The sequence below is a fragment of the Polyergus mexicanus genome, unplaced genomic scaffold (assembly GCF_030449975.1).
Source record: "Polyergus mexicanus isolate NDT 795.1 unplaced genomic scaffold, iyPolMexi1.0 SCAF_4, whole genome shotgun sequence".
NCBI lineage: Eukaryota > Metazoa > Arthropoda > Insecta > Hymenoptera > Formicidae > Polyergus > Polyergus mexicanus.
This window is the reverse complement of record NW_027223324.1, coordinates 10,929,722-10,945,433: the sequence shown is the minus strand read 5'-3', so window position 1 is coordinate 10,945,433 and position 15,712 is coordinate 10,929,722. Positions and strand designations below refer to the sequence as shown.

The following is a 15,712-nucleotide window of genomic DNA, read 5'->3' as shown; positions in this document are numbered from 1 at the left end:
ATTCAATAGTCACGCATGCAAAAATGTATGAAAGAAAATACCATTGCATCACATGTCGAATTACATTAAAAATATACATAAAACACTTATATGCACTTAGAATATCGAACATATATTATAAGATGATTTGACATAATGTGTTGCTCAAACAAGCTCTTTATTTTACCGATTATTATTAACGATCCTATTTGGAGAATAAACGAAAAGCGTAAAAGATAATTTTACAAGAATATATAAAGATTTTACATGCTTATAGAAAATAATAAAAGTGCAATAGGTGAATGAGTGGATGCAATTATTCCTACTTTCTTTCTTTTATTCTACTGGAGTCATTTTAAGTTATGCACCGATCCAATCGTGCATCAAATGCTTGTATAATAGGATGAAATATTATAATGTACACATATTTATAACAGAAGTAGTTTACGATAATAACGGCAACTTTTGAAATAAGCGTTTCTAAATCTTACCGTATAACAAAATCATTATGATGATTTTAATAAGTTATAATTACGCGCTTGTGAAAAGCGCAAAATAGTGATTTGTTCTGTATGTATATAATATGTTATGTATATATGTGTATGTGTGTGTGTGTAATAAATATAGAAGAATAAATACTTAACGTATTATTATAAATCTAAATTATTTTTTTTACCATTGTTTTTAAATAATTTTCACTTTTACTATCAGTATAACAAAAAAGATTCTTGCGATTGAATTGTCGAAACTAAATAGATATCTTCATAAGGAGTATAATATCCATTCTCCACAGCCATCGTATAATAAATTTAAAAACACAAAACTCATCATAGTCCTCGATTTTCCTTTTTTTTGATCAATAAATAATTAGTTAATCCAATTTGTTCTTTATTATTTTATAAAATTTTTTGCAAAATTTTAATAATAATATTATTCTCGTTCTTTTATAATATTCTAAATGTAAATGTATCATTAGTATCATTCTCTGTGTAATATTTTTTTTTCCAATTCTTATCAATTTATAAGTCTCACAGAACAAATACTTTAAAATTTACATAAAATTTATTTTATTGCGAATCAAAATATTGTTTTTTTCCATGCTATCTATAGAAAAATATTTAGAAAAATATTTAATATTTGAAAATAACAAACTGTTTAGAAAAAGAAAATCAATTGTCAAAGTAAGCATAATGAAAAAACTTTTGCTCGAGAACATGATACAAAAATTATTCAAATAACATATATTACACAAAAATAGTTTGTCAAATTAAGGTAGCATGATATAACTGCACCGTTATTACTTTATATTTGTGTGTGTGTGTGTGTGTGTGTGTGTATGTGTGTATAGTGACTTAAAAGAGTAATACATATTAGTGTATAAACACATTTCAAATTGCAGTCCAGACTTCGCCAAATGTGCTATATCATATTGATCTACCGTTTGTCAATATATAAATACATTCAATTTGAAATGTGTTATTTGCTAATTATCACACCACTGTCACCTCTGTTCTAACTCTTGCATTATTTTTTTAGAAAACAATCAAAGATTGTGATTTAGCTCCAATGGTCAGCGAATAACAGAGATCTTAAGCCAACTGTTAACGCTACTATCATATATTGATTAAATTGCAGTTTCTAGTCCCTGCAACACTATAATCATATTGGATTATGATATTAAAAGCGAGAAATCATGTAAGCCATTTTGTGTACATCCAAATAAATTAGTCTTTTTGCACATCACCACTTGTGTTCAATAATATACAAATCTATATATCGAAAATATATCAAAAAATTTTTTCTTAGTTTTTCTACAATATAATAAATATATAATTTAATATGTTTATATCATAAATCAATATGGAGACCAGGAGCTTTAAAAGCATTAATTTATCAACATGCTGTAATAAGCTTTCTTATTCTGGACACTTGGACTATGGCCATAAATTAGCCCTTTGAACTTTATTAAATTTATGTAATAATCTAATTTCCCTAATAAAACTAAGGTACAGTGTACAATATACATTGCATGAGTTGAGCAAGGTCTTTTTCTCACACTTTCTCAGTCAATTTCTTCTTGGGAAAAGCTCAAATCTTGAATTCAATTCTCATAGGACACAATTAAAATTTTAAAATGCAAGGCTATTTCAATATCAGGAATAGCACAATGGACAAAGGCTTTGTTTCGCTTAATATTCTTTAATAATAATAATTGCCTCATTTTTTATGCAAATAGTCATAATTATAGGTCACTTATTGTGTCACTAATTCGTCAATTTCAACAAATAACAAAAAATATATTTATTTTAGAACATAAAGATTCCGATTATTAAAAATTCCGACAATCCATATTTTGACATTCCAACACGATCAGATTAATTTCGTTTTTCCTTGATATCGTCAGACAGTCGAGTTCGAAGTTGACGGAGGTTGTGTACTGGAAGCCGTCGTCGACGGTAGTGTTGTCGTTGACGAACTCACCACGACAACAGGTTTCACTAAAGTTGTGGTGTTAAGGTACTGAGCATTCACGAGCGGCATCTGTCCTACGGACTTGAGGATCGGAGTGGTAATCATCTTCCCCGCTAGGCTAGACGGTGCTAGGATATGAGCGGTCACCTGATTACCCTGAGAGACGACCGTCATCGGCGTGACGATCGGAGTCAAACCGGAAAGAGGCGTGTGCTGACCAACGATATGAGCTATACTTTCTGTGGTCGAAGCGTTTTGCATCATTGTCGAGCCTGATTTGCCCGCAGTAGTTTGAAGCGACACTCCTGCATGACTTAAAGTTAATCCTGCAATCAAAAAATATAACAAACTTTTCAATTTTTGTCTTTCTTTTTTTTCTACTGTACTGTAACATAACTACGACAGCAATTGTGTTTGCGAAAACAAAATGAATATTTCAAATGTAAATAGCTAGCACAGAGTTCACATATTGCGTTAATACACACCATTTGCTGGAAGTATATTCAGTTCCGCACCACCGGGAAGTCTTGCTAATTCCGAGCCGTTGCCTCCGACCAGTGTTACGCCACTAACCATTTTATGTGTAGTCTGTGCGTCACCCGTTCTTATTCTCGTTTGAGTATCTGAGAAAATATTTTTATTTTAGAAATCCAAGAGCTTGTTTATTCCGTCTGCGTTACAGAGATCCTAAATAAACGTGAGAAAGATTTTTAAGCCATACGTCCAAAAAAAATATCGTGTGTAGATTTTTATGAAATTTGATTTTATTTAGATTAAATTTCTATAAAAACTTACTTGACACATTCAGCGCAGGAGAATGTGTGGCGAGGACCAATGGCCGGCCTTCGTTCCCCGAGTGCACGAATGTGACAGGTCTAACATCACTCGCGGACGATTGCATAGCCAAAGCCAGTGGCCTGTCATTATTAGACAGATTAGAGTGTACAAATGTTACTCTGTTATCATTGGCGGTGGACGAATGAACGACTAGTGCCACGGGCCTTGGCTCATTTCCAGTGTTTGATTGCACAGCGATCAGCGGCGGCCTAGATTGATCCGAAGAGTTTTGAACTGCCAATGTCAGTGATCTAGGTTCGTTATTGCCAGCGGTATGAGTGACCAAGAGCTGCCGTGTATCACTCGGTACCACCCTAAGCCCTGGTCCGATGTGCTGCAAAGTCGGCACAATAGTTGCAAGACCCTGACTCGTGTTCAACATTTGAGCGCTAATAGGTAGGTGTAGCTGATGCGACTGCTGCACTATACTAGCTGTGGATGATGTAGCAACTTTTTCCTGAAACAAAAATATCTTTTTTTTATTTATTTTAGCCTTTGTAACCTATCGTAATCTTTTTGTTGATAATAATTTGTAGCACGTTAGGCAAGTTTTAATGTATATGTAAACTCCAGTTTAATGAAAGAGTTCCCAGGAAAAGAAACAATATTATCAAAAAAAAATCGTGTCACGAATTTTCAAAGCCGCTTTTAGTTTAGTCTATTAAGTAGCTCTGCAAATGCGTAGTAGTTTACTTTAGCATCAAATTATTTTCAAATCGCAATATTTACGATTTGACCTTGGATATGATGCCGAAATAACTTTATCATTGTTGAATTAAGAAAGCTGAATAATACCTGTGGAGTAGAAATACTAGATGTAGGTGCTGCGCCAGACATCGAATTCGCGGGTGGACTTTCTCTGGAACTTCGTGCAAGATTTATATCTTGTGTTTGACAAACGGCACCCGAATTTGCAGTTTGGTTATGAATATTGGAAGTCGTACTGGTGAATTGTAATGTTTGCGGTGAACTAGCTGTCGTCACGCTGTTCAGACTGCTCGTGCTACTATATCTTGTACCACCTCGTGGGAGTCCGGTAACATCAACTTCTACATTTTCTGAAATTTGTGAGAAAAGCATTTTATGAAACAAACAAGTTTTTTTTAGAAGAAAAAATAAAAACATTTAATTTCATGAGATAAAGAAAGTTATGCATATATGTTATATATGTATATCTACATATGTATATTATTTCTTTTAAATAAAATGAAAAAAGATAATTTAATGAAAGATTATAGATAAAGTTGATTATATATATATGTATATATCCACCAAAAAACTTTGTCAAATTTCTGCATGTTTCTTATTATTTAATATTACAAATATATCTTACCATTTTTGGCGGTTGTCATGTCCGTTCCTGAATTTTGTTCCAACAGAAGAGAGTTGATGTCGATATGATCCCAAGTCGCGTTGAGTTCCTTCTTCAGTGCCATCAATTTTTGTTGAGCCGCGATTTTCTCTCTCGCGAGTCTTTCCATCTCGTGCTCATAATCTTGATCTTTCTTTGTCAATGTCTGCGAAATGATAGAAAAGAAAAATAATCTTTCTCTTTTGAAAATATGTTTATAAATTGTTCATTTTAAATAATATGTTTAATATACCCGTATATATTTGTTTGCCGCATGAAGAATAGAGAGATTCGAAGATTTTTTCTCATCTTGCGATGGTAGCTGCCTCTTCAAAATCTCAAAACATTCTTTAAGATGCGCCCTACGATTCTTCTCCAACTTATTGTGTACTTCTCTCGTACCAGATCGGATTACGCATGGTCTACGCAAGAAGATATAAATAATAAGAATATATATAATAAGAATAATAAGAATATATAGAAATAAAAATTAACAAATTGTTTCCTTAATCTTTGATATAATCTGAATTTTTAAATTAATTGTAATTAGAAATAACGTATATATAATCTTCTGCTTATAATTGGATTTGTTGATATTAAATTGATAAATATTTCTCGATCTTTTTTTACATATAATATAAAATGTTGTTATGTAATAACACTAAATATTTGGAAAAGATATAAATTAATAAAGTGCAATAACATTGTACATTTAGCAACATTTAAATGAATATGTATTAATCTCGAAAGTAAGAACATAATAAAATGTAAATGAAATTAAGATAAATATAATTCACTAACTTTGGAATTTTTGTTACAGGATATCAAATACTTCACGCTAAAAATTGGCTGCAGATAATGTACATTGTAATTGCATTTTGGAATAGAAGAAAAAATAATCTATCATGCTCGTTTTGATTAAAATATAATTCCGCGGACTCTTCACAATTCCTTACGGGAAGGAAATCATTACACAAATAAATCTTCTAAAAAGTTATAGTATTGTTATCACAATATCTGTAATTATAATTTCTCGCTCTCAGATACAATCATGGAGCAATCTGAGTAACGTCACACGTTATTGCTGCGCGACAAATGACATAGTACACGTGCCATTCACCTTGCATACGTGCACAGCGTAAATAGGTATAGCGGTCTGTGTAGCGTTGGCGACGGCGTGCTCGTGCAGGGAGATGAAGCGAGAATGTGAAGCAACAGGCTAACATATCGATTTATAATGGAATGTGTGTTAGTGTGCACATAAATATGTGTCTGTCATAAAAACATTATTATCGCATATATTAAATAAATTTAAACGTAAAAAAGATAGGGGTAAATATAATGAGATAAAGATGTAATATAACAAGTAAACAGAATAATAAATAATACATTATTTTCTCGACAATCATGTAAAATTAAGATTACTTTTATTACTAAAAGAAAATTGCTATGTCACAGAAGTTTGTAATCTCGGAGTTACAAAGATAAATTTAAAAAAAATTTGAAGAATGCGAGAAAAAAAATAAAGATAGAGAAATAAAAAAATATAGAAAAATTAAGCACAATCTTACCCACTCCGATGTTTCTTATTATCGTGGTTTGTTTCGACATCAACAACGAGGTTGCCCACACTTTGCTGAGATTGATTCGGATTATGATTCTCCACATAATGGTTATGTGTGTTATGGTGTTCGTTGTGATTGTGAAGCTGTTGCTGCTGCTGCTGTTGTTGTTGTTGCAACTGTTGCGAGTGATGATGATGATGATGGTGATGGTGATGATGATGATGATGAGAGGTGGAGTGAAGCGCAGTCAATTGAACAGAATTCGATCCAGTTGATAACGGCACGGAGGCTCGTGTACTAGAGACTACAGAATTCTCTCGTAATGTAATCGATTGATTCGTCCTGTTGTTTTCCAAAGGTTCCTCCTCTGTAACATCGTCAAAATTATTTGACTTAGACACATAAATCATTAAAAATTATAATTTAAAAATTTACTTTCAAATCTTATCTTCAAAATTGATATTTTAAAAGAAAAATTTTTTGTTATAGTATGCCTAAAAATCATGGCGCATCACAATGGAACACTCGCGCATGCACAAATCATTCGTCAAAATCATTTAACATTAAAAAGGTTGCATTCGGAAACATTACCCTGAGGATAGAGCCGGGTGAATCATAGTGAAAGCAGGGTGCAAATAATTTTCGAAAGGAGTTCCAGAATTATTTGTTATAAGTCAGAGAAAGCTAAAGACATAAATTATGTACTGGCAAAGATAATCAACCAATGAATGATTCCCAGAGATTTTCTTCATCAGTTTTATCATCATAAATACAATATATTTCAGAATTTTTCAAGTATGTAAATTGATATCACAATTGATTCAAGGTGAAATGTTTCCACAAAGATAATGTATAACTAACGATTAAAATTTGCTCAAGTCACGTACATAAATCTTCTAACAAACAATGGAGCTATGACATAATTAAAGGAAAACTTTAACATAGAGAATACGAAGAGAAAAACATCAGATGATGGGATTTATGCTAAAATATATCACTCGTTGAAAGATAAAATTTTAGTGGAACGGCATTTATTTTGTTTATGAAATAATTTAACACTGAGAGTCAACAGATAATAAATAAACTTGATTTCATAGGAAAATCTTATTTTAGATAAATAATGTTCAATTACCCGTCGTATAATCTGTACATATATTCCTATGTTATTATTTATATTATGGCAATATTATCTTTAATTTTTAAACAAGTTGCATTGATACTATATAATATTAAAAACGCGCATTTTTGAACGCACACGAAAAGGAACTCTTACCGAGCAGATAATGCCGTATCCACTTTTTTTTCGGCGTAGGTGACATCCAATCGTTGCTACGTCGTAGCACTTCTCCGCTGTTAACAATGTCGATTATACCAACAACTCGCGTCGGTGTGAGCGGCAGACTATTCGCATCCATTAGACTGCTCACGATGTTATTGGTCTCGCCGACAATGCCGATGTCGATGATAGAATTGCGCGCATTCAGACTCGCGTGCATTTGCATTATCGGCGACATAATTCCTTCTGATACCAGACGAACCATTTTTCTCAAGAGTCACTGATCGAAACACATGCGAGGGAGATTTTCGCTTATTGTTAGTTTCCTTTCATTTCAAGAGAATCAATTGACTGTACATCATATTCACTATATATCAGCAACATCGATGTCGTGAACGCAATAGCATCATATCATCAGATGGTTAGATTTCGCGATAACCTCGTTCATCTCATCCTCCGGTTCTCGAAAGAACCGTCGTAGATTTCACGATGAACATTTTATCCATGATAAACTCGATTGTCGTATATTAAGATTTCGTACATCTTACATGTATTTTAAATGAAGCAGTATTAAAAAAGCGATTTGATATTTACAAAAAGAAATTTTGTAGCGAGAAAGAATTTTCGTTTTACGCTGACAATGAAAAATAGATAGTATCTCATTACACTTTACGTCACTTGCTATTTTCACGAGATACAGTTGAATTTTTACCTGGTGCGTCTCTTCACTCCTATATTCGTTATAGAGACCCTTAAAGGAGGATCTATAACTCTAAGTCTTTCTCTTGAGGTTTTTGTTATTGTAATATATAATATTTGTAGAAACACACTTCGACGAATTGCACGCGCGCGCCAGCCGATCAGCTGATCTTGACCTCGTTTTGGATAGTGATAGCAACTGATCGAACGATCGCGATAATTGATCAAATGAATGACAGCAACCGTACGAAACTCGTACTGCGTAAGTCGCGAGTACCGACTGAAATCTGAACTTAAATGCCATCGTCTCGGATCTGAGGTGACGTCCCCGAGCCTCCCATCTGGCTAGACAGCGGTGGTGGTGGTGGTGGTGGTAGTGACGACGCGGCAGTAGCAATAGTGACACAACTCCTCTTCAGTCTCTTTTGCACGTTTCTATCTTTATGGGAACTGCTTTCAATCACCATTCAGCAGGATTATTCTGCTCAAATTGCATGAAGAGCTTGTTTCGTAGTGACGCAATTATTTTAATCGGTTCTATTAGGAATAGTATAGCGATATCCAAAGAATATTCGAGAAGAAGAGTATTCGTATCTCTCTTCCTGAATGGCAAATTTTCAACCTTTTATATATCGGTTATATGGATTATACAATATATTGATGCAAGATAATATTCATATTATAAAAAATATATCTTGCAATTGTCGCAATTGTATCATATACTTATTTTCATGATAGCGCATACGTATAATGCATATAGCTTCTATCACAGATCTATAACAATTGATATTTGAAGATCTATATATACATCTACATTATATTACGCCGCTGTTAATATTATTTAGATTAATAACAATATACGTATATATGCGCGCGCTACACACACACACATACACACGACACGCGCGCGCGCATACCATGGGCACATAAATAAATATAAACTCACCATCAATAATCAGCATCTTCTCCTCACAAAAGAGATCATCTGGCTCTGTGCGTTCTTTTTTAAATTTAGCACCTGCGAACACAGAAATAAATTATTTGTTAAATATAAACTCTCTCTCTCTCTCTCTCTCAATTCATATTTTATCAATAGCAAATATGTGTAAAAATATAGATAACATGTTTTCATATACATATCTCTTTATCTGATATTCTCTATTATATCTATCCTAAATTTTTTCGGGCACATCGTATAAAGCCAGTTTTTTAAAATAAATCTACAGAATAATAAAGAATGGAAATTTGAAAGATGTGCATCCTCCAATGATGCGCATGCTATGCCGGTTGGAATAGATTAGGTTGGGTTAATATTTCTCTCAGAATACACACACGCAAACCGCAGCAAGTGATAGCCGTAGCTACGGCGTGGGGGATGAACATACGATCGCGTGTAGAAACACAAGGATGGGGAGAAACTCGCCGGAGCATCTCCATCCTTACTTCAATGCGCTTACCCAGTGCCCCTCTCCAAACACGAAAAGAACCGGCAACATTGCAGATTGATTACTACGCCACGCGGCCAGTCGCGCGTGGTAGGGATTTAGCCGGGGACAACGCGCATGCGCATTTCAGCGGCTGATTTGATCCCGTATATATGTGTGTGTATTCATTGGTCGTTGCCGACTATACACGCGTTCCGCGTGTTATACACGTGTTCGATCTTCTTGTGAGGGAATCGTTATATGAACTTTATATAAAACTATATATATATTTGCTTAATTGCTTTATAACGTAAAAAAAAAAAAAAAAAAAAAAAAAAAAAAAAAAAAAAAAAAAGTAACGATGTTTTCCCTATTGCTATTTAGATCGCAATCATACACTTCGATTGTCTCACCGCTCATCATATAAAATTAATGTTATCAGATCTACGATATGCTACAATATAGTGTTTACCTTGCGTCTAATAGCTAGCGTATACGACGTAAGATACGAGGAATGATAGTCATGTTATGACTTTTATGACATAGAGTGGAATTGCATCCTTCATTCGCGTATAAGATAAATGGATTTAAATGATACTTTATGACACATTTCTCGTTATATCAGGTACTGGATTGTGAATGGTATATATAGCACCCCGTACTCCGATAACAGATCGAATATACAAAGATAGATAGTAAATTATAGCGTTGTTTAATGCTTAAATTATCCATATTATGATTGAGATTATGGGTGCGAGTAACACTCGAAGATTTTTCCATTTTGCGAGAGTTCCTATTTACACAATACATTATGCACTATATAAGTAGTATATAAAATAGGAATATCATTCGTAAAGCTTACTGTCTATACCTTGTGTTAATCCTTCATTAAAAAAATAATTTTTTATACATATATACAATAATGCTATTAAAAGATGACAGATAGAGATAGAGATAGAGATAGAGATAGAGATAGAGAGAGGAGAGGAGAGGAAAAGGGTGAGAAAGAGAGAAGGGAAGAAGAAAGAGGGTAGAAGCGGAGGGGAGAGAAAAAGGAACAGAGTTGGGGAAAAGAAGAGAGTGAAAGAGTGGGGGGTGGGGGGGGGAGAAAATAAAAGAGGGGAAAAGAGAGCAGGAGAAAGAGAGATGGGAAATGACATCGGGTGCGCGCGAAAGTAGATGGCGCGCTCGTGAATGAAATGCGAGTGACCGCTGCGCCGTAGTTTCTAGAGTCAGTGACCGGATTTCCTCCATCTTCTATCCTCGTTCGCATACCCAACACACGTGCGCGATACCCGGATTTGTTACCATTATCGTAGCAGTCAGTCGGGATTGCCACTTAAATCTCTTCTATCTCTTTCGTTTTCGCATCGCTTTTAAATTTTTCATTCCTATAACCGTAACGATTTTACTCCTTTGTATTATATCTTGAAAAGAGTTTTACGATAACTCTAGAATGGAAGACAGAGTACGTGAGAAATCAAGATGAGTTGGCTCTTGAGAATCTAAGATAAGGTATCCGCCTCAAGATATACAATAATAAATGGCAATCGAGAAGATAGTGTCTTCATTATTTTTTCTTCAAACGTTCGCCATGATTGAGAAACACTGTCACAAGGTAAATCATACCTAATTTGGAAGCGGTGAACGCGTTGATCATCGCATATGACTGCGCGTGCCAGTGCTTCTCAATCCAGGTAGGCATGATTATTGACAGCATAGCGTTATTGCTTCCCTCAAGCTCATCATTCTGTGATACATAGAGGCAATCACAAATGTTTTTATTACTTCATTTAACATAATAATAGAACTGACGTGTTGTTTTGATATTACGGCGGTAATAAAATCTATAATTGTAAAATTTCGAGTAAAAGTATTTCACGAAAAAAAAAAAAAATATTAACTATTGTCTATTGAGATATTTAAATATTATATTTGTCAAGAGAAGGGCATTGCGTTATTAATTATCAGCTAATCACTCGCAACATCGACAAGATTATTGCATAATGTACAGAACATGCAAGCCATTATTGCGCTTGACACGTATATCGACACGATAGAAACACGATATACGTGTCTATTATCGTTTATGTTTACAAAGAGAAAAGCGTAATATATTAAAAAAAATTATAATATATAGCTAAATTGATATATATATATATATAATATTCCAAAATTTGATATAAGGTTATTTTTAGAATATCTCTTTGTAAAGAAAAATTTTTTCACATTAAATATACGTCTGCCTGATATTAATGTGAATGTAAAATATTGATGCTTATAATTTTAGTACGATAATCTTATTCGCGTCATGAGGCAAGATAAAAGAAAGCGAGGTAAGAGAAGATAAAGCTAGATAAAGTAAGGTAAAGCAAGGCAAGGTAAGGTAAAGTAAGGTAAGGTAAGGTAAGGTAACGCAATACAATACCGCTGCATGTCTCTCTGTCTTACAACGATTCATAAAAGGTTGCCGAGGACCGGCGCGTGGTACTCACCACGTGGCTCAGAAGAGGCGTAAGTGTGGTTAGAGTGGGGCGGCGCGGACACAAACGAGTGCTGCTCGGAAGAGGAGGAGGAGGAGGAAGTACTCGCAAGACGCTCCCGCTTCTTCTCCTCCTGCTCGACATAATAGGCCGCCTGCAGCAACGTTTCCAGACTCATTCTGTGGCCTATGCGCTGTTCCCTCGCAACGGACGTGGAGGGGGAAGGGACGCGATGATCGTTGCAGTGGTGGTGACAGTACTGCTGCTGTTGAGCCGGCTCTCTGTGTTGCTCGCAAACGTTTTTCGAATGATCGTGCTGATTTCGCCGCATCGAACCGCCGGCGTTACGGCGGCCGCCGACGCCGCAGCCGCCGCCGGTTCCAGACGGTTCCGGCGATGAATTGGCAAGACTAAGTCGCAAACCCGGTCCGCTCTAACTTCACCCCTCTCTTTCTGTCGCTGTCCGCCGCGTCTGACAATCTGGATGCGAGAAAAAAATTAATTGTTAGTAAACAAATTTGCACTTTTATTAATAGACTCAGGTAAAAGCAACGATTTCAAATGGCGTTCGATAACCTTATATATACACAAAAGGTATAATAAAACATTTAGTCGATTGCGAGAACTTTTCAAAGGCGAGAAATAGAAAAAAAGAAAAATAAAGTCAAGCAACTCACGATATCTTCCTCCTTGTCAGGTTTGAGAATATAAATTGAAAAGAGGGAGTCGCGTACATTATTTAAAACTCGACTATCGAGATTATTTAGAAAATGTCATGAAAGTCACGATGTCGGTGTGTCTACGAGGGTACGTCACGTGACGTATATACGTGACGTAACGCAGTCGCGCGGGAAGCATTTCTATCCCCACCTCGGCCGCCCACTCGTGCCGCTCTTGCAACAGTGAACAGGCGGAACGCGCCGCGCAGGCGCACAGCGATATACGGCGCATTTTTTTTTTGCAGCATGGAATGGCAGCACGCATCTTAAGTTTGCGTTGCTGGAATCGAGCGGACAAGCTCAAAAAAGGCGAGAATGTTTTCATGCAACTGCAACTCGCGAAAAACATATCTTGATTGAGGTGTGAGAAAATCTTTTTTCAAACGTGTCGTACATACATTTCTGATAAATTATCGCATAATTCAAGAATTGAAATTTTGCGATTCGATCGATTAATAGAAGCATTTTACTTCGGAATAATGCATGAGCTTGATACATCGACCGATCAAAAATTGACAATTCATACGATCGCGTAAATATGGAATGGCATTTTCACGAATTGCGTTATTCACCCACCGTGTGGTGGAGGTAAAAAAAAAAATCATCGGTGACATATCTCATTACGTGGCATTTGCGTGTTTAAAAGCGGTCACGAGAATATATACGATCACAGTGTGTCGGCGCATAAAATCATGTAATTCGCGCTAGAAAAATAACGAGAAAGGAAAGAAAAGGAAAATTTATTTTGATCCGAGAGCGCATTATTCTTATCCGGATAGCAAAAGTAAATATTTTTAATAGTAGTAAAGTATTTTTATCGAGACAACAAAATTTCCTACAAAACAAAAATAAATATAATGTACGAATAAAATAATTCAATTTGCTATATTTTAATTCCCGACAAGATTAAAAAATATATATGCATTCAAAACACCGGCAAAAGTTAAAATATATTTAAAAAAAAAATAGCAGAGACGTCAGAGAGGAGAAAAAATAAAGAAGAAAAGGCCGTCAACTCGTCGTAATAAAAACGCAACGAAATGAGGCTTCGAGGTTTGGCTGTGTTGATTTGGAAAGCAGTTATATACCTCGCCGGATGAAATCGCGAAAGCGTACGACATCGACGACGTGCGATCGCATTCGCATTCTCCGCGGGAGACGCGCGGGTTTGGCACGAGAAAATTGTGGAGGGAACGGGACAAGCGGGTTTCGGCCGCTCGCGACAAGATAGTCCGCAGCAATTAATCAGCAACGGAGACGGTGGTCATCGTCGTCGTCGTCGTCGTCGTCGTCGTCGTCGACGATAGGAGAGAAGGCGCACATGCGGATGGCTCGTGTAGTGCGCGCGCCTTCGCGAAAAGTCAAGAAAGCGTGCCACCGTGAGCCGCGTGAGGTCCGAAACTGACAAAGCGACACGCACGTTAGAACGGTCGACGACGCACGCAGCGCCGGCCAATCGTGACTCTCGCGATCCGTGACGTCATTGGCTACATGCCGTATCATTGGCCGGCTGTATTATGGCACAGAAAACACGCCACGCAATCATCTCCGTACGCATGTTAATTAAATAGATGCTAGTAACGGAAGAAATAAAAGGGTCCATTAAAGTTCGTCCACTTCTCCTTCTTTCTCTCCATCTCGCTCTCTTTTAGTATTCTTTCTTTCTTTTTTTTTTCTTGCACTCCCTTCCGTGCACGCGCGCGCGCGCGCGCGCTTCCTCCCTCTTTCCTCATCCCTGTCGCTCTTTCTCTCAAACGGGCGTGGTAGTTTGAGAAAGAGAGAAAGGTATAGACGGAGATAAATAGAGAAACGGGGAGAGAATAGAAAGAGAAAAGACAAGGTACAAGAGACTATATCTCCGCCAAACTTACGTGTTAAATACGTATCCCGATGCGCGATGCAATTTCGTGATCCACACACTGGCTAGATATAACTATATAGCGGCTAGTTAGCAATATCCTTGCTCTTTCTTTCCACACTTTCGAAGTCACTCACTCTCTTTTCTTACTCGCCTGGCCCCGAGCACGTTTTCGCGTATTGTCATCCAGGAGCGCGCGTGATTCGCTTGAGATGAAATGGAATCGAGAGAGCAGCTGACGACGCTGCGATGCAACGCCAAGGGAAATGCCCGCAATCACGTCCGCGCGACGAACCGACCGTTTCGGAGCGCGCGGCGAAACGCGGGTTATAACCTGATCGATCTGGCGCGTGGCGGTGGCATTTTACAAGTGCTGAAAACCACTGCGCATCAAACTGCCATGCTTGCTCGGCCACGATTCACGTGTCCGGGCACCGTATCGCAGGCCAATAGTCGCGCGGTACGTGACGTCATCTGGCTGTATCGACGAATGAGCGCGGCCCATGTGACGCAGCAGTCCCGCTGGGCGTGTAACACAAGTATCGCGGAACTCCAACTCCTGCTTTTCGGTCGCTCGGTCTCGCTCGGCCGTCGTCGTCATGTATATAGTCACATGGTAGACTCGCACGATTCTGCGATTGTCCTTCTCCGTCGCATTCTCTTCCTCGCGAGCGCGATATGTCATACGCGCGAGAGACGCTTTACCGTGGAGGTCTCTGCATATTTTATAACGCGCGATCCGGAGACGTACGGATATACGTACGTGGAATGTGAGAGAATAACGCGCACGGATCACACATGGAACAGACACCCGGCTCGCCCGGGCAACACTCACGCTCCGATCATAGTGGTGGCGGCGGCGTCACCCTCCGCCACCTTTTGTCACGTTCCTTCTCTGTCACATGGATCACTGCAGGAGCGTGAGCGCGCGCGCTGTTGCCGTTTCTACTTGCCGGACGGAGCACGGAGCTACGCTCTATTGTTTACTTTCGCCGGTGCTTTCGCGGGCGCGCGTGCGTGTCAATGCGTGTCCACGAGGTCGTCAGATG

The 15,712-nt window shown here is 37.3% G+C and overlaps 1 protein-coding gene across 4 annotated transcripts; it reads right to left on the bottom strand.

Annotated features, from left to right (window-relative positions):
- Positions 1 to 1,306: 1,306 nt before the first annotated feature.
- Positions 1,307 to 15,542, bottom strand: LOC138932564 (max-binding protein MNT). 4 transcript variants are annotated; one of them, XM_070294494.1, is made up of 10 exons: positions 14,677 to 15,542; positions 12,099 to 12,566; positions 9,126 to 9,197; positions 6,211 to 6,571; positions 4,893 to 5,061; positions 4,622 to 4,805; positions 4,084 to 4,346; positions 3,247 to 3,745; positions 2,937 to 3,074; positions 1,307 to 2,777 (listed from the first exon to the last, which is right to left on the bottom strand). In XM_070294494.1, exons 2-10 carry the CDS (start codon positions 12,415 to 12,417, stop codon positions 2,380 to 2,382), a joined length of 2,403 nt encoding a protein of 800 aa, XP_070150595.1. In that variant the 5' UTR covers positions 12,418 to 12,566; positions 14,677 to 15,542; the 3' UTR covers positions 1,307 to 2,379. The 4 variants fall into 4 exon arrangements, with proteins under 4 accessions (XP_070150595.1, XP_070150596.1, XP_070150597.1 ...); XM_070294495.1 differs by lacking the exon at positions 14,677 to 15,542 and adding an exon at positions 13,894 to 14,196; XM_070294496.1 differs by lacking the exon at positions 14,677 to 15,542 and adding an exon at positions 11,233 to 11,353 and having other exon boundaries at positions 12,099 to 12,332.
- Between the last annotated feature and the right edge of the window lie 170 nt (positions 15,543 to 15,712).